The sequence below is a fragment of the Canis lupus genome, chromosome 25, assembly GCF_011100685.1.
Source record: "Canis lupus familiaris isolate Mischka breed German Shepherd chromosome 25, alternate assembly UU_Cfam_GSD_1.0, whole genome shotgun sequence".
In the NCBI taxonomy this organism is placed as follows: Eukaryota; Metazoa; Chordata; class Mammalia; order Carnivora; family Canidae; genus Canis; species Canis lupus.
The window spans coordinates 13,835,157-13,860,259 of record NC_049246.1 but is presented as its reverse complement, the minus strand read 5'-3'; the positions used below and the strand labels follow the sequence as shown (position 1 = coordinate 13,860,259).

Sequence of the window (25,103 nt, the reverse complement as noted above, 5' to 3'; positions counted from 1 at the left end):
AAAAAAGAGAAATGTGTGAGTCTAACATATTTAAGGACATAAGACCAGCTGAGATCCCCAAAGATGACAAGTAGGAAAGGTCCTTGGACCTCATGAGCCCTGAATTGTTTATCTTATAGAATTCAGAAATTCAGCTTTCTTACTGCAGGGTTTCCTCCTTGTCCCAAGCCCAGCTTTCTTGAGTGTCTCTAGCTGTTCCTCTTAGATACACTGACAGGTGAGGTCAGTTATCAAGCTGCAGTTCTTTTGCAGAATTGTTTTCCTTGACAGAGTCCCTTTTGTCCAGTTTTCCCTGCTCTTACCCTTCCCCTATTAGAATCTATGTCTTTGTCATGTACATTCTCATTCTTTTCTTCAGTCTTACATAATATAGTACTTAGCCTGGTTTTTCATTCATGTCCCTGGTGGGAGGTGAGGTGGTTCTCCATCTTTTTGTCCCGTACTTTCACTATCACCTGTATGTCACAGCATAGAGTTTGTAGAATTGAGTTTAACTTCTTAAGATTCACAAAAGTGGTTTCTGCTTTATATTATACGTACACACACACATATGTATGTAATATATACGCATATATACATATATACACATATATTTGGTAGGGTAGATAATATATATTTTATAATGAAGATTTTATATATTTTATGCCTTTTCCACAGTATATCAAATACATAGTGTATGTATGTATATGGGTATATATGTGCATGTGTGTGTATTCATATGTATTTTTTTTTCTCAATAACTTTCATCTCTTCTCTCAAACATTTAGGACTAAGACTTAGGAGCCCAAAAATGTATATATGAATGAAGAAGTTCTCATAGGCAGAGTCAAAGTTATTAACTCCATGCAATATGCCATCTTACTAAAATTTTCAGTACTAAAACTGACACTTTGTTTTTCCCTATAGAAATGCTAGTCATCTGGAAAATTGTGTGTGTGCATGTGTGCCTTTATGTGTTAAAGGTGAAATCTCTGCAGAAAGCAATTTAAGAAGCTTCAGGAAATCCTCATTCCTCCTGATAGCTTTTGGGTTTTAAATCTGGGAATTTGTATGTTCTCTCAGTATTATTTGTTTAATTTTAGGGACTGAACCTTTATCAACTGGATAGAATAAAGGCTCCAGCACCATGCCTGTATTAGCAACTGTCCATGACAACCCTAATGAGAATCTGCACAGAGCCATGGTGGGATCCAAAGTTACGTTCCATTAGAAATTAAAGAACAAGTGCTCACAAACTTGGGAGGCTATGGCACAGGCCCACAGGGCCAGAGACATGGTAGGAATGCTAATGGAGCTCTGTGACCCCTCACCAGGAAGCTCTGGCATGCCCTTGCACTTCTTATTTCCACTTTTGATGGAGGTGTGGGTCAGAGCAACAGAGTAGCACATGCCCGGTGACCAGTGACACTTGGCATTCCAGTACTGGCAAGGCAATAGGGACTGGGGCACTATGGCCAGGGTGTACTTGTTGAATATAGCTGGGTACTGCTTTGTAGGAACATGGGCCAAGGGTCCCAGGTACTGTAATTTTTCAAGAGAAGTTGAGTATCAGAGTTTTCATGTGAAATCACCTGGCTTTTAAATTTTGGCTAAAAAAGTTTTTTTTAAAAAAAAAAATAGGAGATGAATAACTAACCTAAACTCAACCTATTGATTTTATTTCCTGGCCATTCAGATTGACCGTTGAGACCTTTTGTCCAGTTAAGCATAAACTGTTGTAGTTCTGCCTATAATCCAGTCTTGGCCTTCTTGAGACCCATCCTCCCGAATTCCTGATGGACTCCTGCTTCCTAAACCCTACCTGACTTTCTTCCACGGCATGTACAACATGGCATGTATTAGTTGTCTATTTGCTTCATACCTGTTTCCTCACCAACATGTAAGCTGCTTGAGAGGGGGGTCTTCATAGTTCCATGCATGGCTGTGTCCTCGAAATTGGCATGCATAGCTACTTACCATGTGAGTGGTCCAACAAGCTAAGGTCTCAAATACTTTTAAAAAATATGAATAGAAGGCCATTGTCACAAGGCAAATGCAGTGATGTGCAAAAGGGACCAGCAGAAGCAGAGAAGAGATGATTCACAACAGACAGTGAGCGATTGTTCTGGTCAGGGTCAGGAGTTCAGGAAGCAGCAAATATCTCCCAAACAAGGGGTGGCAAGCATTTTCTCAGCACCTGCTGTATGCTGAGTGATTTGTTTGTTTGCTTTTTTCACCCAGAGGGAGTGGTAAGGAAACTACCCAAATGGTTTCTTTTTCCATTCTTCAACCAGCATTGATTGAGAGGTTATATGATCCACAAAGGACAAGTGATGGCTGCCGGATGTTCGCTCAGAGCTCTGCAGACATTGATGGGGGTGCAGAAGTTGGAGGGACTTCTGAGTAGCAGTGTCCCTAGAGAGCAGTGTTGGGTGGTCCAGGGCCGGAGAGGCTCCATAATCCCCTACTGTCCCTGCAGGCCTTCTCACCAGTTTTGCATGGACTAATAGCTTGCTCTTGAACAAAAGAGCCAACTCTGTACATGAAGTCAAAATGAATTATCTTCTGACCCCCCAGTCATAGTCTCCCACCTTCCCCAATCCTGTTATGTCCCCTTCCCAGCAACTGACCTCTTTTACCTACCAGGCCAGACACTGCTTATCCCCATACCCTCTCTCCGCCCTCTGACCACTCACCAGGCACTGTGTCTCCTTCTGAAATGCATTTCTTGGTGTTGGTCTCTATTATCCCAGTCAAAGCTGAGACTCATCATCTGAAGGCTCCTTGCTGGTCTGTTTCCTATTCCAATCCATCATCTCTACCGTTGGTGGGGAGCTTCCACATAGGAACGTCCGAGTGTGGTATTTTCATATGTAGAAGCCTCTACTGGCTCCCTATGGGCTCTGACAGGATGTGCAAATGCTTCCTGTCCTGTCTCGTGTCTTCCCAGCCTGCCCACCCCCAGCACTTTCCTCACTGTGCCTGTTTCCTCATGCCTTACAGGCCACATCAGTACCTGCTAAGGTATTCACGGATGTCCTGGGCACACAGCAGTCTTTGGCTATTGGGTGCCCTCCTCGGAGGAGTCGCTCCTTCCTTGCCTGTGGGCCTCTCCACTCCTAGAAGTCTGTGCACATTATAGGCTCTCATAGCTAAAGGTTAAGTGAAGGATTTTTTTTTTCTTTGCTCTATATTTCAATGTAAACTTCTGTCTACCTCTGTAGCCTTGAATCTTTGCCTGGATATGTAGAGAAGAGAATGGTAAGGTGTATTCCAGCCTGACTCTGAGCCTGCCCTCACCTACCCTGTTTGGCTATGGAGTCTGCACAATTAGGGGAACCTTCTGGCCAGGTCCATGTGTTGCAAGTTCCTTCCTTGCTCATTCATCATTGTGGTGGTCTCCAGTGAAAATGGGACTTTCTCTGCACTTTCTGGCTTATTTGGTTTCATTTTGAAAATCTGTGTGTGTGTGTGTGTGTGTGTGTGTATGTGTGTGTGTGTGTGTGTGTGTATATATATATATATATAATGTATGCCACTGGCTTTTCCCACTGGAAACTATCATTTAGAAAGTACTCCCAGTTTTAAATGTGCTAACAGTGTTCCACATAAACATGAAATATTTCCTAACACAGCAGAGGATTTGTATACAGCTGTTCTTTCCTCTCACATAACTCTCTCTGTACCCCTAACTCCTACTGATTCAAGGAAAATAGAAGAAGTCACACTGGCAGGTGCTTCTTGGAACCTGCCCATGGTGGCTTAGCTGTAGCCTGGGGAGCTGTGGGTGGTGGCCAGTCTCAGCCCTGTGTGTGCAATCTTTTTGATTTGATAGGTACTAGTGGTGAGCCCAAGAGCCCAAGATCGCGTTTTCTTCATGTGGCTACAGCCTTCAAGATATTCTTTTATTCCCTCCAACAGCTGACAGCTGCCACACATGGATTTGGGAAATTTTTTTTAATGACCTGCCTTCACTGTCTCTTTCAGAATTTTTCTTCCAGTTCTCATTTGTTGTTTGCACAAGTTGAACACAGTCTGGGCACATTGTAATTCCTCTCAGAGTCAAGAAGACTTTAGAAAGTGCAGTGACTGTATTATTGAAATATTAAAGTTAAAACTTTAAGTCCTTAAGGGCAGGAAATTAACTAATTAAGATTATTATATTCATTTTTTTATGGCATCTGTAAGGATTGTTCAGAAAGTGAGCATATGTTTTTTTTTAAGAAACTGGTTTTATCATAAAGCAAATAAGTAGTTCAGGAATTGAAATTACTTTGCATTGCTTATGCTGTGCTTTCTAGGGTGACATAACAGATTCCAGTGTTTGTCACTGTAAGCCAAATGTAGATCTCTGGTTTGCAACTGGTAGTTTTATCTTTCTGTGTGAGACCAATAGCGCTCCATATTCCTTTGCTAAAGTTTATCTGACATATGTAATCACATAGTTCATTAAAAACACTGCAAATTTTAATTGTCTAGAGATTATTTTCTGTAGTCATTTCTTTTTTAATTTATAAACTCGATCACCATTGTGTTTGGTCTGGGCACTTTATAATAACCCCAAGAATCAAGAAGATTTTAAAAATAGTGCAGTGACTATAACATTGATACATCGAAAGTTAAAAATTTAAATCCCCAAAGTCAGGAAATTAATTAAGGTAAAGTGGTTATGTTCATAGTAGAATTATTCCTAGTTAGTGTGATATCAACCGTGGCATTGATTCATTGTTGTCTCTGAAGTATACAGTGACTCCCAAAGATCCAGTCTGGACAAATGTGTGACAAGCATCTATTCCATGAAATTATGGAGGGCCATTTTATACAACAGCTGACTGATCACTTACAAATGCTGATTTTGCATTCTTCTCACAGGAGGGTCACACTTCAAAATTGTTTTCTTATAGGAAAAGGGTTATCTCCTTTAAGAAGAATTCCACATTTTTTTAAAAAATTGCAAAAAAAAGATTCATAGTCAAGATTGGAATAAGAATGCTTCTTAAAGCATATAAATTATTTTTTATTCAAGAATATATTTGTTCAGCATATAAAAGGATTCCTAGTACTAAAATCAAAATCTAGTTTCTTGAAAGAAAATAAAGTAAGCCTAGTAGGTTTGCTATTTAATCTTCTTTGTGAAAAGGAAAATACATATTTTCAGGGATTTTTATGACGTCAATGACTTGAGCTCAGTCACAACTGTTAGTCACATTGTCTTTCAATAAATAGCAGTGATTTCAGGTTTTCAGACTTTCTCTAGGCTTTGAAGATTATGTGAATAAAAAGTCTCTCTCTTTCTCTCTTTCTTCCAATAAATGATACTTGCTCACTAACAGCTGCTGCCAGTTTTCTTCCATATCCCCCACCTCCTGACTCACTCTTCTCATACTGCCTAAGACACCTTTCCAGGGAAATGTGTAGATCTTTTAGAGATGTGAGATGTAAAAAGAAGTTGCAACATAGGGTATCCCAGCTCCCCTGAAGAGAGGTTATTGGGGCTTGTTTGTGAGTTCACAGCGGTTATCACTCTGCACAAGGATGACCCCCATTATACTACCTGCATTATTCCACTTTGCTTACTTGTATGTCTTAAAATCTCAGCAAACAAAATCATTTAATTTGTAAGCATTAGAAAAATATTCCACACCATTCATCATTTGGGAAATGCAAATACAAGCTATTAATTGCATACCCATGGGAATGTCTAGAATTGAAAAGACCAATGTGCCAGTGTTGACAAAGATGAGGAACAACCAAAGCACACACGCAGGACTGGTAAGAAAGCAAAATGCCATAACCACATCTTTTAAAGTTAGAAACAGCCTCACCATCTCTATAAAGTTAGACATACACTTGCTCTGTGTGTCTGTAGAGGTGGCGTAACAGAGTAATTCCAGTCTTAGGTGTCTACTCAGGAGAAATAGGAGCATATGTCCACACAAAGGCTAGTATACTCATATTTATAGAATTATTCACAATATTCTAAAACTGGAAACAACACAGATGGTTAATGGCAAGTGAATGAAATAATTTGTGGTATATTTATACAGTGGACTCAGAAACAAAAAGGAATTGATAAGCACAGAAACACTGGACAGATCTCAGAGCCTTAGGCTAAATGAATAGGCCAGGCAGAAAAGACTGTAAAGTCTGATTCTATTTATATGGCATTCTAGAAAAGGCAAAACTGTAGTGACAGAGTGGATAGGTGATTGCCAGGGGCCGGGTAGGGGAATGGGATTGCCTGCAGGATGGCAAGAGGGAACGTTTTGAGGTGTTGGAAATGTTCTGTGTCTTGGTTATGGAGGAGGTGACGTGACTGCACACCTTTGCCAAAACTCATTGAATTATATGCTTAAAATGGCTCAACTTTATCGTATGTTTAATTATAACTCAATGAAGGTGATTAACCAAAGCATAACTTCTATAGAGGCTTATATATATTACTGAGAATTCAGTAAATTGGGTAATATCAGTAATCTAAGAAGATAAACAATTTTCTTTTATCAGAAATAGAAACATTTTGTGGGGGGGTGGAGGCAGCCCATGTAGAGAATGCCTGATTGAGGGAGAGGGGGGTTAAAGGTGACCTGAGGGTACCAGCTAGCTATGTGGGTGCTTGGTGACAAGAGGCCAGATTATCTTTTAAGAATGTTTGCTCAATGCCTGTGACATAGCATCCCATCTTCCTTGAAATTATTAGTATTGTAGGAAATCTTGAAATATTACAAACTTAACAGAGATTCCTCTTACTTCCTAATGAACTTTAAGTTTAGAGATATTCATTGATTAGAACAAAGCAATATCTAAAGCGAAAAGGTCGGCAACAGCTGCCAGTAGGGGCCATGAGTAATTTGCTTGTTTTCAGCCTTCACCTTCTTTATTTTCCTATAATGGGTTTGCTAGACTCGTGCTTTGTCTTTAGCTTTACAAAATTCTGTGCCCATTAGGGTTTATAAATGCAAAAGTATTGAGACTGTTAATGCTGTCAGGAAACAGGTGTGATTATATTGGAAATGGAAATGATAGTTAAAAAAAAAATGGAAGTGGCAAGAATAAGGAGATTGCCACTGTGGCCCATCTGGGAGGCTGGACGGTGGGAATGACAGGAGTAGTAGTAGAATAGAATGCAGTGGTGAGAGAAGGCACACCTAACAGTTGGCCAGGGACAAGAAAAATGGATGATTGGAATGGAAAAAAACAACAAAACCATTTTGAATCCATGGTCTAGAGGGTGAGCATTATGGTTAGATACTCATTAGCCTAAGGTTAATTCAGGAGAAAGGAGTTTGCTCTCCAAGGCGAAGTAAGACTTGGCTGAATTGCTGCTCATGAAACTTGAACCATCCTGGCTTTCAGCATCGTCAGCTCTGAGCCCGTTGGAATTTGCAGAACATCAAAGTGAGGTCTGAGGCAGCTGCTGCTAGCTCAGCGTCTAAGAAATTCCTTATGACACTGCCAAGCTCGTGGAGGGAGAGGGTCACCTGCCTCGACAGATTTCAGTGTTGCTGGAATGGTTTCATTTTGAGGAAAGATTCCTGCTACCTGCAAACTGGTAGACATGCATCCAGATTCTAGAAATCTCCATCTTTCCAGTTTATTAAATCCAGAATGACTGACAGTAGAGCTACCTTTCGGGTCCCATCCACACATAAGTTGGGCAGGCTGAACTTCCAGTAAATCTCTTATCTCTGAGCAGACAGACAGCTGTTTCCTGAACTTAAGTGTGGCACTATCTGTGGTGTTTATGTGACCTTGTTTAAAAAACTGGAAATGCAAAGGCAAATACTGAGCTTGCTGCTAAAAAATGTAGGGTTCCCAGTACGGTACAAGCAAGGGAGAGGTGAGTGTTCGGTGTGGCTTTGGGAACAGTCTGTCATTGCACTTGCTCATTTTGGCTTTAAGTCATGTGTGTTTTTAATCGTGAAGGAAAATAAAATTGTAGAACACGTATGAAAACCTGGAAATAGATTTTTTAATATTTATGCCTAATAGGCACATTCTAATGAAGGATTTTGGAATGCTCTGTATCTTTCTGGGAACGAAACTCCCGGTCCCAACTCCCTATGCCCCTCGTAACAGCTAAGTCCATTGTAACTTTCAGTAATTGGTTTTTTATTAAAATAAGAGACTGCAGTATAAATTTTAGCGACTAGGCTAAGTAGGCATTAACAGGTCCTGGGATCCAACCACAATTTGTAACATCGTTCCTCTGGGAAAATAGATTCTAAGTGCCCAATAACTAACTTACAAATAGACTTTTGAATCATAGTCCATTTGAGAATAAGGAACTGTTTGTGATAGTAATTCCTTCGATTGGCTTGCTTGAGAACTGCACAGAAGGGACCTATATTCTACCACACATGTGCAGGGAACCCAGCTAGTCTGGGTTTGATCAAAGATTATTGCCGAGCGGGCACTGGAATGAAAACCAAAGCAGGGGCTGGAGAAAAGTCAAGGGTGGAGCAAGAGGATGGATCTGGAGAGGTTCTGGTGGTAGGGGAGGTTTCCAATCTCACAGGCAAAGGTGTGATTCTGCACAGACGAAGTGAGAGGAGAACAGGATGGTTCAGGTAGGAGGTGAGGAGCAGAAAACATTGCAGGCAAGAGGAATGAGATATGAGGAACAGGAAGGATCGACCAGGAAACAGACTCTTAATGGTAGAGAAGAAGCTGAAGGTTACTGGAGGGGAGGCGGGTGGGGTTGCGGGATAGAGGAAATAGGTGATGGGGATTAAGGAGGATACTTGTGATGAGCACCCGCTGTTGTAAGTGATGAATCACTGGGCTGTACCCCTGAAATTAATATTATACTGTATGTTAACTAACTGGAATTTAAATAAAAACTTGAGGAGGGGAGGAAAATGTAATGCAAAATGTACCAGGAAGGCTGAATGGCCCACATAGTAACCTAGTAATGTCTGGTGGTTTCTCTGCATCTGGTAGCTTCTTGTAAGGGCACTAATCTCAGGTGAGTGCTTCCCCCTTGTGACCCAGTTACCTTCCAAAGGCCACACCTCCAAATACCACCACACCAGGGATTAGGGTTTCAATATAGGAATTTGGAGGATACAAACATTCAGTCTATAGCATTTTTTGTGGTTCACCCTGAAAATATTTCAACTTAGTATCCTCCATGTTCCCCAGACCACTGTTGGCCTTTGCATATGAGTCTCTCAAGAAGAGGGGCCATGTGTGCAACTCTGTGTCCTGCCTCCCACAGTTGAAACTCCAGTTCCCTCTTGAGGTCCTTCCCTGCACAATTTGTTGGTTGACCAATCGTAGAGGGACAGGGAAGATTGTATATGTCTCAGGAACTTGGTTTCCTCAGTAGCTACATTTCTGCCATTCACATTCCCAGTACTGGGCACCCTCTCTGCTCCTGCCTCAGAGCCTCATAGGTGGTGAGCTGCCAGCACTTGGGCTGAGGAAGAAGGGTCCAGTCTGTCTTCATGATTGGGCCAGAAATAACCCTAAGTGGAGAAAGTACCCTTCATAATATTACTACTGCTGCATATCTTCATTTGTACTGTGCCCCATTACAAAAAAAGCCACAGGCAGGGGTCTCCTCATCTCAGGGATTTGTATTCTTTAACCTTTTCCTCCATAAGTCCATGGGGGAGGGGGTGGCAATGGAAGTGTCCTTCGGACAGTAGGCTAGATTGTGCTTCCATGACAATATTGGCATGTTGTCCACAGACCACGTCTGCATAGCTTGCCTCATCTCTTTCAGTAAAATATTTCCCAGGGGGTTTTTCTGTCTACCATGACTTGACCCCTGGCAAGTACACTCTTCAGAATTGCCCAGACTTGTCTGAGTTCCCCCGTGAGTACACCCAGGATGCCACACCGGGATTTCCCTGGGTGGGTGGGATTTTCTTCTATCTACCCAGATTCTAAAGGGCAGGCTGTTTGCACAGATAAGGTAAACATAGATGTTTTGTTTGAGATTCAGAATTAGGCAACTAATTAAGAATTCAAAAAGTATAAAGTTACCTGTAGTTTTACTAAAAGTCAACTTTTATTCTTAGGACAGTATTCTATCAATTATGCTTCTGTTATTACATTGACAAAGAAGGCATTGTCAGTGATAGCATTTATTCACTGCCTGAAGTAGCACAACTGTGTATTTTCCTAGATGTAGGAAATTCTTAGTGAATAAATAGTAACCAGAGGAAGAATGAGCTTCATTGAGTGCTTATTATGTCCCGAGACCAGTGTTAAGCAGGTGGCACTGATTAGCTCATTTGTTAGAGACAAAAGTGCTGTGAGGTACCTATTCTTAGCTCTGTTTTACACTTAAGAATTGCTGTTTAAAGAGGTGAAGTAACTTGCCCAAGGTCACAGAGGTAATAAGTACAGAGTTAGGACCAGATCCTGGGCCATCTGACCACAGAACAGGGCTCTAAACCACAGTTATGCCTGAAATACATCTTTCCGATAAGTGTTGTCTCAAGTCTCTTGTTGAGAATGGAAACTGAGCAGTAAGACAAAAGAATCTGTGCCTCACGTTGTGATGGTAGCAGATCCTCAGCTTAACTAGGAATAGAAAGATTCCTGTTCATTCAACATATTTCTTTAAGACAGTAATTCATGTTATCGGGTGGATAAATTATTTGTAAATGTAGCTTAATAGTCAAAGGACAGTTGTCCAAACAGAATAATTTCAGCAGACTTTTGTGCTTCTCAGATTAGCTTAAACCATATTTTTTATTATGATCCAAAAATTTAATTCTTATATTTGAACCAGATATCCTATTCATAGTCATAAATTCACTGGGAAATCAGACATACTTTTTTTTTTAAAATCCAATGATTCTGTGCTTTAATTGCATAAGAGACATCATACCAACATACTTACTTAGGCTGGTAGTAATGTCTTAAAAAGTACTGTTTTAAAATGTTTAATTTTATTAGATATTTTCTGTAACATGGAAAAAATGATCAATTTGGGTCTTCTTCTGGTGACCCATGGGGAGAAGTGGTTTAATCTGTGCATCTCAGCAGAGGACAGAAATTAATTTTTTGTGTTAATTTTATATCCCCTAATACTTCTTGGGGGCTTTTAAAGATTATCTTTAGCAAACTGAGAAATGTTTGCCATTTTTTTAGCAACTTTATCTTTTGGAAAAAAAATAACATCACACATTTGTTTATATGGAGTTTCCTGTTCCAGAGACACCATGAAGGGAGAAAAAGAGTCATAAGAACCTTAGCAATTAAAGTTCCAAAGGAGAAGAATTTGGATGCTCTAGTTCAGCCTAGAACTGTAACCAGACTAGGTTATTGTAAATATCAAATGTAAATATCATTAAAGGGGATGTTTTCTTCCATAAAACAGACCTAGCTGAGTGAAGTAAGTCAGTCAGTCAGAGAAGGACAAACATTATATGTTCTCATTCATGTGGGGAATATAAATAATAGTGAAAGGGAATATAAGGGAAGGGAGAAGAAATGTGTGGGAAATATCAGAAAGGGAGACAGAACGTAAAGACTGCTAACTCTGGGAAACGAACTAGGGGTGGTGGAAGGGGAGGAGGGCAGGGGGTGGGAGTGATTGGGTGACGGGCACTGGGGGTTATTCTGTATGTTGGTAAATTGAACACCAATAAAAAAAATAAATAATAAATAAATAAATAAATAAATAAATAAATAAATAAAATAAAATAAATAAATAAAAAAAATAAAACAGACCTAGCAGGCAGTTCAATGGAATTTTAATGTGCATTTATATATACTCACAACAAGTTGAACGCTGTGTGTTTTACATTAGAATGGGCATGTTCTCACTTTAAGGAACTTGTGATTTTTTTCTTAAGTTCTGTTTTTGATATATCAAACACATAAAAACATGACCGCCTCCCCCCTTCCACTCTTGTTTCAGGCGACAAGGGCAGCCATTACCCAGCACTGCACTGACCTCGGGAATCTGTTGGGCAAGGAGAACGATGTGGCCCTCATCATCGATGGCCACACCCTGAAGTATGCTCTCTCCTTTGAAGTCAGGAGAAGCTTCCTGGATTTGGCGCTTTCGTGTAAAGCTGTCATATGCTGCAGGTAGGCATGCACAGGCTTTTCGTGGTTCATGTTCCAATGTGGCTGTATCCTGTGTTTTTATTTTTTAAAAAAATAGTGCATTAAAAGTATAGGGATAAAGTTTCATTTAAAAAAACCAAAATAGGGGATCCTTGGGTGGCTCTGCGGTTTGGCTCCTGCCTTGGGCCCAGGGCATGATCCTGGAGTCCTGGGATCAAGTCCCGTGTTGGGCTCCTTGCATGGAGCCTGCTTCTCCCTCTGCCTGTGTCTCTGCCTCTCTCTCTCTCTCTCTCTTTCTATCTTTCATGAATAAATAAATAAAATCTTTTAAATAAATAAGTAAATAAAATTTAAAAAGCAAAATAAAAATACTAATTTAACCGTCCACAGATTTGGGGGGAAGAAGCAGTTAGTGATTTTTGCAGTTTTGTTTATTGTCATCTGAGAAAAGAAGAGCCAGGGCCTCTCTCCAGGGAGGTTAACTAGAATAAGTCTGCCACGAGCAAGTGTGGAAAGTTAGAAGAGCCCTGCATACTTGGTTCCTTGACTCTGTATATCTGAGCTCAAATTCCAAGATTTATGGGATATACAGTGGATATTTCTATTCAGTCAATAAGGAGCTTTGGTTGGCAATTTTTGTTTTAGGACCTACCCAGACAACTTTGTTGAATTTTTTTTAATGTTTTATTTTAATTCCAGCTACTTGACATATGGTGTTATATTCGTTTCAGGTGAAGGACTTTGTTGTTCTTTTTTTTTTTTTTTTTTTTTTCATGAAATCTGGGAAGGTTTTTGAGGGTGGACATTGCAACATTCCATTGACTACTGGCTATGCGAGGTCCAGTTCTCATAGAGATTTGAGTCAGAATTATAAAGAAAATAAACTACTAGAGCAATGAGCAGCATGACCCCGATTATGCAGCAAACAACTTGAAAGGTGAGAAGAGCTCTGTCCATTTCTGAAAATGCTGTGCTTAGGTGGTACCTGGTATGTGATTAAATACACAATCCGTATCGTTGGATTAATAATCTCATTTGTGCTTGCTTTTTTATGTTATAGTTATACATTTTTTCGTACCTTGTTTTCTTGGATATTTTGTCAGAAGTCAGTTATCAGGATGCTTTTAAATTCCTCACTTGGGCATTAATCCTTTTAGAACTCCTCTTTCGGATTCAATCATGGTCTATTCAGAATAATGGTTATTACATTGACAAGATGGTCTTGCTCTTTCTGCTTTACTAAAAGTCCCTTGGCACATCATCTGCCATGCTACTCTACCCAGACCTCTCATGACACTGCTTGTTTGGGATGACCAATAAGTCTAGGGGAGAGCTAACAGGAAAGTCTCTCCTTGTCTCTCTAACCTTGCTTCCCACTCCCAGTTGTTCTTATTTTAGAGCAAACAATTTGTTGCCATTTTTCCATCAATACACCTCCCTACTCAGAGCCCTGAAACTGTTCACATGATGATAGTTCTCTATCATTTTATGCTGCTCTCTTGATCCCTTTCCATAATTTGGCCTCATCAAAGGCCAACGAGAGCTGGAATGGTGGCTGGTGGTGCCCTCATGGTCAAAAGGAGTATAAGGAGTGTAGCTGTTGTGCTTGGTTGTAGGTTGTTCGAGGACCTCAGGGTGAGGAACAAATTCAAATGTGTTTGAAACAATGAATAAGAACTTTGTGTTTCTTCTAAATCAGGAAACTTAGTACAACTAAATGGGACCTGGGATAGTGAGGAATGACCAGAGCAACTAGAAATGAAAGACCATGTTTCCTGGTTTTCTCTCATTCTCTCTCTCTCTTTTTAAAACAATTTTATTGAGATATAATTTACATATCATACAATTAACCCATGTAGAATGTGTAGTTCAATGGTTTTTAGTATATTTAGAGTTTTGTAACCATCACCACAACCAATTTTAGAATATTTTATTCACCCCCAAAAGAAACCCTCTTATCTATTATTAATCAATCCCCATCCTCCTCTACCCTCCCACAGTGTCCCTCAGTACTAAACAACCACAAATTTGCTTTCTTGTCTGTACAGATTTGCCTATTTGGGGCATTTCTTATGAATGCAGTTATATAAGATGTGGTCTTTTTATGATTTCTTTCACTTAGTATGTTGCCAAGGTTCATCCATGTTGTAGAATATATCAGTACTTCATTCCTTTTCACAAGTAAATAATATTCCATTGTATGGATATACCACTGTTATTCATCCATATTGATTAGCATTTGGATTGTTTATAATTTTTGACCATTATGAGTAATGCTGCTATGAGGATTCATGTACAAGTTTTTGTATGGCCATCTGTTTTCAATTCTCTTGGGTATATACTGAGGAGAAAAATGCTGGGTCAGCTAGTAAGTCTATGTTTAATGTTTTGAAGAACCACCAGACTGGTTTCCAAAGTAGCCACACCCTTTTATATTCCCACCAGCAGTTTGTGAGTGTTCTAGCTTGTCCACATCCATCTACTTGTTATTATCTGTCTTTTCATTGTTTAGCCTAGTGGGTGTGAAGTGGTATCTCATAGTTTTGATTGCATTTCCCTAATAGTTAATGATGTTGAATGTCTTTTCATGTGCTTATTGGCCATTTGTATATATTCTTTGGAGAAATGTCTATTCAAGTTCATTTTTAAATTGGATTGCTTGTCTTTTATTATTGAGTTTTAAGAGTTCTTTATATATGCTGGATACAAGTATCTCATCAGAAACATGGTTTACAAATATTTTCTCCTGTTCTGTTGGCTGTCTTTCCATCTTCTTGAAAGTATTATTGGCCGCACAAAAGATCCTAATTTTGATGAAGTCCATTTTATCTGTTTATTCTTTCACTCTCCTTTGTTGTCCTGTCTAATGGCTCCCTTTTTTAAGTAGCTGATACTGTGCTTTCTTTGCTGTGTTCCATTTGGACAGGTTAGCTCAGGGACATGCAAATGGCAAGAAGGGGAGGAACTGTAGTGAAATGCACTTTTCTCCTAATTTCCTCTTTGTGTCTGTGTTGTGAAGCTGCTGAGTAGGTACCTGATTTCTGTGAGGTCCTCAGCACAAGAGGTTGTCTCACTCAGAGCCAGAAGTCATGGGTGAGGGAGTCCCTCTTCCTGCCAACTGCCAGTTGGTCAAGAGGCCGTCACCCTGACTTGGTGAGCAGAAATAAGCAACAAGAAACAACATGGAAAAGTCTGGTAAACTGTAAATCAAAGCAAACGTGCTCCAACTTCATGGTTTTTCAAAGGGAAATCAAAACGAGGCCGTTTGGATTCTCAGGGGAGAGCAGGAATGCCTTCAAGGCTTTACAGGAACACTCTCTTTGCTTGCCAGGTGCTTGATACTAAAGAAAAACATCTTTTTCCCCCTTCTTTCTTTGGCTGCTTTCAGAGGGCTTTGTGTGTCACATAAAGCTGTACACTCAAAGACTTCACAGGAAGGAGTTCAAACTGGAATTGGCACAGAAAGAGGAAATTTCAAATTAAATACTGTTACTGTCTACAAAATAGAAGCGCTAATTGAAAAAAGGAATCTAGGATAGTGTACTACTTTACTGCTCCAGGAGACATTTCTTGGCTGGTCTCACACTCAAGATTTAAAAAAAAAAAAAATCAACACATACTTTTTTTTTTTTTTTTAATAAAAGCACTCGTGTACTTCAGATGTTGCTTACTATTCATTGAGAATTTAAACCTAAGTTAAATTTAATATGACTTCAAACATAAGGTTGACCTTAATTCTCACTTTTCATCTTTAAAACTCAGTCGTTGTTAAGGTTACCCTTTTCTTTAATAATAGAAGAAAATAATTTCTTTTGGGAAATAAATCAGTGAAATCATGAAGCACTGTCTGCCATCAATATTGATTCAGAGACTGGTGAATGTTTTATAAAAACTGAAAAATACTTGTAAGCTAAAACTATTTTAGGCAGAAAATAGAGGAAATAATGTAAGAATTTGTTAAATATTTTGCTGACATTAGACTCAGACAATTTAGCTAATTATATATTATTATACCCAAATATTTTCCATGTAGTTAAAATCCTAGAAAGGTCATAATATGGTCAGCAAAACAGGTACTGGTCAATACTTTAGTGTGGTTTACTATTGTAGCTGTCAGGAACATTGCCACATGATTTGTTGAGGTATAAACCGGTTGGTCTAATAACATTTTTGTGGTAAGCTTGGTATCTGTACTGTATGTTCCTGAGTGTCATGAGATAGTGAATAAGAGTATATTACAGTTCTCACCTCTCTTCTACTTTGCATCTCATATAGGCCTCAACTCCTTGAAAGCAGGGCCTCAGTAAAGCTAGCAGATCCCCAGACTCTAGTGACCTCCATCTTGCCATATGCAACAAACATATTCTTGATTCCTCCTTAGCAGCTGATGTCAATGGCTCCCCCCACTGGATTCTCATTTATTTCCATGGCACCTCTTTTTCCTCCTATGTATCTTTCTTATGGGATCTTCTCAGCAGCCTTTGAAATGTATTTCCAAGGTTTTTTGCCTTTGGCCTTTTCATATTCCCACCCATATCTTCTCCTTGGTGCATTCCATTTATTTTCATGGCTTCATTCATCTTCAACATTAATGATTCTCAACACCAGATTTACACTTAATCATCTAGAGAACTTAAACAATTTTTTCCTCAAAAATTTAAATGTGGGATTATCATATGACACAGCAATCCCACTGCTGAGGTATGCAACCCACAGAATTAAAATTGGGTAATCAAACAAATATTTGTATTTCATGTTCATAACAGCACTATTCACAGTAGTCTAAAAGCGGAAACAACCCAAGTGTCCACTAGTAGATGAATGGATAAACAAAGTGTAGTATATTCATACAGTGGAATGTTATTTGGACATAAAGAGGAAAAAGCACAGGTACACATGCTACAATATGGATGGACCTCAAACATATACACAGTGAAAGAAGCTGTCAGAAAAGATCACAGATTATGTGTGATCACATATTCCATTCATAAAATATTTCACAATAAGTAAATCCATCCAGACAGAAAGCAGATTAGTGGTTTCCAGGGCCTAAGGGATGAGGAATGGGGAATGACTGTTTAATGGGCACAGGGTTTCCTTCTGGGATGATGGAAATGTTTTAGAAGTAGATAAAGGAGGGGATCCCTGGGTGGCTCAGCAGTTTAGTGCCTGCCTTCGGCTCAGGGAGTGATCCTGGTGTCCCAGGACCGAGTCCCGCGTCAGGCTCCCTGCGTGGAGCCTGCTTCTCCCTCTGTCTGTGTCTCTGCCTCTTTCCCTCTCTCTCTCTCTCTCTCTGTGCGTCTCTCATGAATAAATAAAATCTTAAAAAAAAAAGTAGATAAAGGTGATGATTGTACAACATTGTGAATATACTAGATGCCATTGAGCTGATAAACACTTTAAAATGGCTAGTTTTATATTATGTGAACTTTATCTTAAAAAATGAATAAAAGAAAAAAAATTAATAAAAGAATTCATCCATGTAAACGAAATATTTGTTGAATGAACAAAACAGAATGTTGAATGAAATCTGGGTAGAAAGAAATAAAAAAGACACTGATTCCCAGGCCCTACCCCAGGACAATTATTTTTTTAATTAAATTTATTTTTTTACATTTTATTTAAATTCAGTTTGCCAATATATAGTATAACACCCAGTGCTCATCTTGTCACGTGCCCTCCTTTATGCCCATCACCCAGTTACCCATCCCCCCACCCATCTCCCCTTCTGCAACCCTATATTTGTTTCTCAGAGTCAGAAGTCTCTCTTGGTTTGTCTTCCTCTCTAATTTTTCCGCATGCAGTTTTCCTCCTTTCCCCTATGGTCCTCTGCGCTATTTCTTATATTCCATATATGAATGAAACCATATGATAATTGTCTTTCTCCGATTGAGTTCTTTCACTCAACATAAATCCTCTAGTTCCATCCACATTGATGTAAATGGTAGGTATTCATCTTTTCTGATGACTGAGTAATATTCCATTGTGTATATATATATATATGTATGTATGTGTGTGTGTGTATATATATATATATACACACACACACACAATGGAATATATATATACAATGGAGATATATATATACACACACAATGGAGATATATATATATACACAATGGAGATATATATAGATATAGATATAGATATATAGATATATCTCACATCTTTATCCATTCATCTGTCGAAGGACATTGTGGCTCCTTCCACAGTTTGGCTATTGTGGACATTGCTGCTATGAACATTGTACCCAGGACAATTAAATCAGAACTCTAGGGATTATACAATAGTCCTGGCTGATTCTAATGGGTATTGATATTCAGGGTTGTGAATAGATGGCTTCCCTAGTTCATTGGCATGTCTAGCATGACCCCTGTCTTGAGCTTCACCTGTATCTGAGACTTTTTCACACTGACGTTCTTTTTACATCTTAAATTCAAAATGTATAAACTGAATTAGTCACAATGCCCTCATCTGTGCATCTCCCCATTCTTTCTGATCTTTTCCACTAGTTTACTAGTTTACTGTCTCAGGTGATGGTACCATGCACCTCTCAGCTGCCAGAGCCTTTTGGTAGCTTGATTTTGTATTTAAGGAACCTATCAGAGACTAAATCATATAAGCAAATTATAATATTGAGTCAGAAATTATACTCTCTTAATTTGTTGATCCTTGGTAAAAATTTGTTTTTGTTTTTTATAAATGAATAAATAGAGGCCTCAGAAAAATTACATTGTCTCACCCATGGCTTCACCGAGTAGTAATGGAGGCATTGTCAATTTATCCTAGGTATGAATAGTATGAGGGCCTGTGTTCTTATATTATGTAGCTGGCTGCGGCAGCTAATTTATATAAATATGTGTTTATTACTGTTAGTACTTGAGTTTTATATGAAGTTTTTGCTTTTAACATATTTTTCAAACTGTAGAATTTGTTTGAATGTGTTTTAGCATAAAGTCTTATAGTATCAGAAAGGGAGACAGAACTTCCCAAGACTCCTAACTCTGGGAAATGAACTAGGGGTGGTGGAAGGGGAGGAAGGCGGGGGGTGGGGGTGAATGGCTGATGGGCGCTGAGGGGGGCACTTGACTGGATGAACACTGGGTGTTATTCTGTATGTTGGCAAATTGAACACCAATAAAAAATAAATTTATTATTAAAAAAAGTCTTATAGGATCTGTCTTTCTACAAGAAGTCATGTAGAAAATGTGTAAACCATTTTTTATGTGTTCAAGAAGGGGTTCTCTGTTCTGTCTTCCTTGTGTCCTTGGAAATACCGTCTTTCATGTTTTCTCATTTTTCCTTTTTCTTTGAAGTTCTTTAGTTTTATTAAAATGGAGATAAATTTTATAGGCACAGACTTAGGATGGTGGGGTTGGGAGGCAGTCTTTGACCTCTTGAGAACGTTCAGAAATCTTAAAAGTCAATGTGTATTGTCAGGAAAAGAGTCATGAAAGCATCATCAGGGTTCCCCTTTTGAGGAAGTTGGTTCACGGCTCCGTCACAGTTCCCTGCAAACACAGGTGATGCTCATTGTCCCCAGTGCCGCCATATTAACAGACATGATTTATGGCTGTATGTCTCTGGGCAGGAGATGGAGTAGGAGGAAAACACCACAGCAGGGATTTCCACTGGATGTGCAAATGAAGGGTTTCAGAAGACATCATTTATTTTCTTGGATATATTTCAACTTCTGTCTTTCAGGGTAGATTCATAGATAAATGTATGAACCTTCTGTGATACCATAGAAATAGTCAAGAGAAGAAAAAAGAGTGGGCACAATGAATGTTTCTCTTTTGGGGTTTATTTTTCTAACTTTAATAGTAATTTCTATTATAGAAAAAACTAGAAAATTCAGATAAGAAGAAGGAAAAAAATTCACAAATCCTATCAACCAGAGTTCATCACTGTTAGCAATTTATATTTTAATTTAGATCTCTTTCAGTTAAAATACTTTTTTTTGGAAATAGGTTAGATTATTCACAATATACGAAATGCAAAAGGTTATAGGGGAGCCTGGATAGCTCAGTCAGTTAAGCATTTGACTCTTGATTTTGGCTCAGGTCATGATCTTAGGGTCTAGGGTTGTGGGATTGAGCCTCACAACAGGCTCCATGCTCAACAGGGAGTCTGCTTGAGAATTCTCTCTTCCTCTACCCCTCCCCTTCATGCTCATGCTTTCCTCTCTCTCTCTCTCAAATAAATAAATCTTTTAAAATAGGTTATAAAGGTTTAATTCCTGTGTCAAATAGCATTATAAAATGTTTTTAAAAAGCTTGCTACTCTTCTGCTATATGAAAACACAATCAATTAATCTCTTCCTAGTTTTTGGATATTCAGGTTAACAAGTAATTTTTTACTAGTATAAATATCACGGCAATATGATTTTTATAACTTATTCTTTGCAAAGACATTTGATGATTTCCATAAAATAATAATGGATTCAAGAGCAAGCCACAGAGAAATTGGCAGAAGGGTTTGTATCCTTCACCTGAGAAAGTGAAGTTGTTTGATTTGGACTGAGAGAGCTGTGGTCAGTAGCTCACTCCCTGCTGGGACAAATGTGTTCTCCTCCATTTAGTCAGCAAAGGCTGGGGTTTATTATCCTCACTAAGAAAGAGGAGCAGTTAAGAGATTACCTTGTGACAGGATATGTATAGGAGTAGAATCCGAAAAGAAACCAACACAGCATTTTTATACACTGATGGTATATCATTTCCATAGCTGGCTCAATCTTACACTCATTTTCTGGACTCTCTTAAGCCTGTGACTCACTTCTTCTGTGTCCAAAAACCTGCACATCTGTCTTACCTTCAAACTACGTAGGGTAGAAAAGAACTGGCTCTTCCAATTTGTTCTTCACTCCAGCTTAGCTTTTTACATTAATGAGGCTTGATGGATAATAAGAAATCGTAGAACATTGTGCATTTTGTGTGTGGTATCTTTCAGCCTGTGAACCACACACAAGAATGATATCAAAACAGAGTTCAGACACACTAATTAGAATTGTACCACCGATTGTGTTTTGGTTGGCCTCCACATTGGTAAGGGGTCCAGGCATATCCTTGCAAAAATAAAACTTTTCTTTAGTTTCTTTCATGATACGATTTCTCAGCATCATACATGTTTTAGTTATAAGTCAGCTTCCTCCTTTGACACTTTATTCCAGAGAACATTATTAACTTGTCGAGGTTGTAAGCCTATCCTTGGATTGTTTGGATTACAGCTTAGCATGTTTGCCCATTTGTTGATTACATGCAATTAAGGAAGAATTTGTTCTTAGACGAATTCTAAGGGTTGTTTTCTTTTTTTTACCCGTTTAGCTCTAAAATGAATGCTATTATTTGAATGATTGCAGTGATTTCATTTGATACTAACTGGCCCTAATGTTGCACTGCTAAAGGTGAGTGTGCTCAGATGTAACAGCTCCTTAGCATCATGTTGAATAAAAACAATATCCAAGAGCCCACAGTTTAAAAAATGTTCTTCCATCCACAGGTTTGGCCATTATTTATTCAGAATGAAAATTATAATGATGTAAATTCCGTGCTATGTAGAAATAGCTTACTAAATCATTGTATAGACTGGCGTATTTGGAGACTTTGCAGTATTAATACAAAGTAGAACAAGGAATCCCTAAGTAATTCTTTCTAGCTTAGAAAGAAACATTTATTAAACTTTTTGGAATCAAAGCCAATTTTGATGATTACTTATGTTTACAAATGGAGGACTATTTTCATCTTAAATAACTCTTGTAGGAAATAATTTATACCAATCACTCTATAATATCAATGCTTGACTATTAAGAATTTCTGACAGTTTTGATCTTTCTCCAGCCTTTAGAAAGTTACATATTATCACAATTTATATAAAACTCCTTCAGGTGAGAAATAGAAAAATAAATTAACCCGTCACCTTTGTTGCTTGCATCCTGAACTAGCCAAATACTTTGGTGGGGAGATACCGTACATGTTATGAAATGCAGGCACACATTTTAATAAGATTGAGAATACAGAAAGCTCTTCTTTAAGAAAATCTTCTGTTAAGTAATCCACATTAAAAGCTAGCACTTGTTTGTGGCATGTTAACATGACAGAAATCTCTACCAGGGGGCATTTAGTAATATGATTTGATAAATGATGATATGCTGTATAACTGGGAGCACATTTCTTAGGAAACCCCCCTTTTTTTTTTTTTGGTTATAAAACTGGTCTTATCATACCACTTTTCTTCTATAGGAGAGCTATCCTTCCTAAGAGTTCTGAGAAGTGATTTCTGTGCTAGAAGTTCCCTTTGGTTGGCCATCCTCACACTAGTGGGTGGTCGGTACAGACACCCAGATACAAAATGGACTTCGGAAGTAGCAAGACCCTCTCTTCTTCTAAGGCAGTAGTCTAAGGATTATGGTAATAAGATCTGTGTGATCTCCCATCTATCCACTCAGATGCTCTCAACACATTGGAAGCCACAGGAGATGCCAGAAGAGCTCGTAGACACATCACTTTTCAAGTTTTTTCCTGTGTTTCTTCCTCTTCCTCTTTTCATGAATGATTAACTCATCAGTGCGTGTCATGTTTGACATCAGTGCCTGCCAAATGAAACAAGGTGATGTTAGGTCAAACCGAGGTCCAAAATTCTGAAGTAGAAGCTCATAATATTTGGCATCTTTCCTACTAAAAAAACAAACCGTGAAAAAAAAGTCAAGAATAGAGCCTAACTAAACATGTGGAATATGTCATGAATATTTATATCGCCATGTCTTGCCTTGTGATAGTATTTGTATTTAAGGTGCCTTTTTTCTTTTTCCTGTGAAGTAGTTCAGAATGTGTTTCATTAGTACAAGTGCCGTGTTAACTTTCATTAGGAAAAAATTCACTTCTTCTGACAACATTGACACCTTTCCGATGGAGAGTATGCAAAGTAGCTCTTATGTTAATTGGTCCCAAAGAAAATTATGTTTTCCAGTTTCCTGTCTATACATCTGACACTTTCCCTCATTTAGTACTTGCTGAATTATGGATGCTTTCCCTTTCCTGATTTTGACAGCTAGTATTCCTCCTATGACTTTGAGAACCATGAGGAAGCTCTAGAAGCCCTGCTGTCCTCTAGTGTGAACAGGAAGCAGCAGGATTATAGTTAGCAACTACACATAGACTGAAGCCTTCTCTGGCTTTGTTTGTTTGTTTTTCTAGCTTTACTGAGGTATAATTGGTATACAAAAATATTGCACATGATCAACATATACAATTTGAGTTTGAATACACACACACACACACACACACACACACACACTCTTGTTACCATCACCACAGTCCAGGTGATGGGTCCAAGTAATGACCATAGCCATCACCTCCGAAAGTTCCCTTGTGTCCCTTTGGTTTGGGTAGTGTTTGCCTTTTTTTGTTTGGTTTTGTTCTGTTTGTTTTCGGATGCAGTAAGATGCATGAAATCTACCCTCCTAACTTTTTTTTTTTAAGATTTTATTTATTTATTCATGAGAGACACACACACACACAGAGATTGGAGAGAGGGAGAGAGAGAGAGAGAGATTGAGAGAGAGGCAGAGACACAGGCAGAGGGAGAAGCAGGCTTCATGCAGGGAGCCTGATGTGGGACTCCATCCTGGGTCTCCAGGATCAGGCCCTGGACCAAAGGTGGCGCTAAACCGCTGAGCCACCCAGACTGCCCCCTACCCTCCTAACTTTTTAGGTGCACAACACCTTAGTGTCAGCCACCGGCCCTATGTTGTACAGCAGATCTCTGGAACTTGCTCTTGTGTAACTGTACCTTTCTACCCATTGAGTAGCAACTCCCCAGATCCCTCTCCCCTACCCCCTGAAGACCATTTGTCTACTTGTATACCTTTGACTATTTTATATTTTAGATGTTTCATGTAAATGGAATCATGCAGGGCAGACCCGGTGGCACAGCGGTTTAGCACCGCCTGCAGCCCAGGGCGTGATCCTGGAGACCCTGGATCAAGTCCCACGTCAGGCTCTCTGTATGATGCCTGCTTCTCCCTCTGCCTGTGTCTCTGCCTCTCTCTCTCTCTGTCTCTATGAATAAATAAATAAAATCTTTAAAATAAATAAATAAATAAATAAATAAATAAATAAATAAATAAATAAATAGAATCATGCAGTATTTGTCCTTGCATGACTGACTCATGTCACTTAGCATAATATCTTCCAGGTCCTCCCGTGCCATCACAATGGTAGGAAGGCCCATCTGCTTGAAGTGTCTCTGATTCAGTCTCTTACTTATTTAACTTTCAAGAAGAAACAAATGACAAGAAAGGAATGTTTCCATCTTTGGTTTGTCAGAGTTTTTAAATAATACATTTAGCCCCATTTTGGGCAACAGGTAAATTGTCAACAGGAAGTATGTCACATTGATGGAGCTAACTTAAGTTGCCAAATTTTGGAAGCTGGACTTGGTTTGAGTTTTATGGTTGGTGATTCTTGAGCTTTATTTCATTGTCATCTGCACAGCTTTGCTGGGTCAGCAGAGACCAAGAGCATCTGCTGAAAGATTTGGTTTCTGTTGTTTCTTGTTAATCAGGTAACTGAGCTCTGTTGGAGTTCCAGGGCCATGCTGGCTTTCGTGGCTTAGTTCCTGATAGGCCAGCAAATGCAAAAGAGGTAGGCAGACAGATGGATGGACAAAAGGACAGCCAACCTCTCTCCCACTATTCCATCAAAATCTTGACACTTGGGTCATTTGAGAAAAACAGAGCCAGCATTTTTCTCCTGCTAAGCAAGTATTCATAGCAGTGTCCTTTCACCACTTGGACATACCAGCCATTAAAGACCAGAGTAAATATACCAGTTTGAAGATAATCCTTTCTCAAATATACAAGTGCCAAGTTAAAACCATCTGTCAATCATTTGTGCATTTTTTTCCTTACTTTTATTTGTTTTAGTGGGTAGGTGTTGTTTGAAAATACTGGAGCTTGAGAAATTAGCAGTCCCATGTTATCACAGTATTTTGCCAGTTCACAGATAACTGAACCTTGAGTTCGTGTTTTCTCTTTGTGAAATCATGACGAATACACATTGAATTTTTTTCCTCACAGGGATTGCTGCTTATTT

At 38.9% G+C, this 25,103-nt stretch overlaps 1 protein-coding gene across 14 annotated transcripts in view; it reads left to right on the top strand.

The window, feature by feature from the left end:
- Window positions 1–25,103, top strand: part of ATP8A2 (ATPase phospholipid transporting 8A2) — a 574,503-nt gene that overhangs the window by 269,588 nt on the left and 279,812 nt on the right. For all 14 annotated transcript variants that reach the window (XM_038573452.1, XM_038573457.1, XM_038573456.1 and 11 more), the window contains one exon: window positions 11,861–12,033. In XM_038573452.1, coding sequence (XP_038429380.1) covers window positions 11,861–12,033 — 173 coding nt within the window. The remainder of the gene's footprint in view (window positions 1–11,860; window positions 12,034–25,103) is intronic.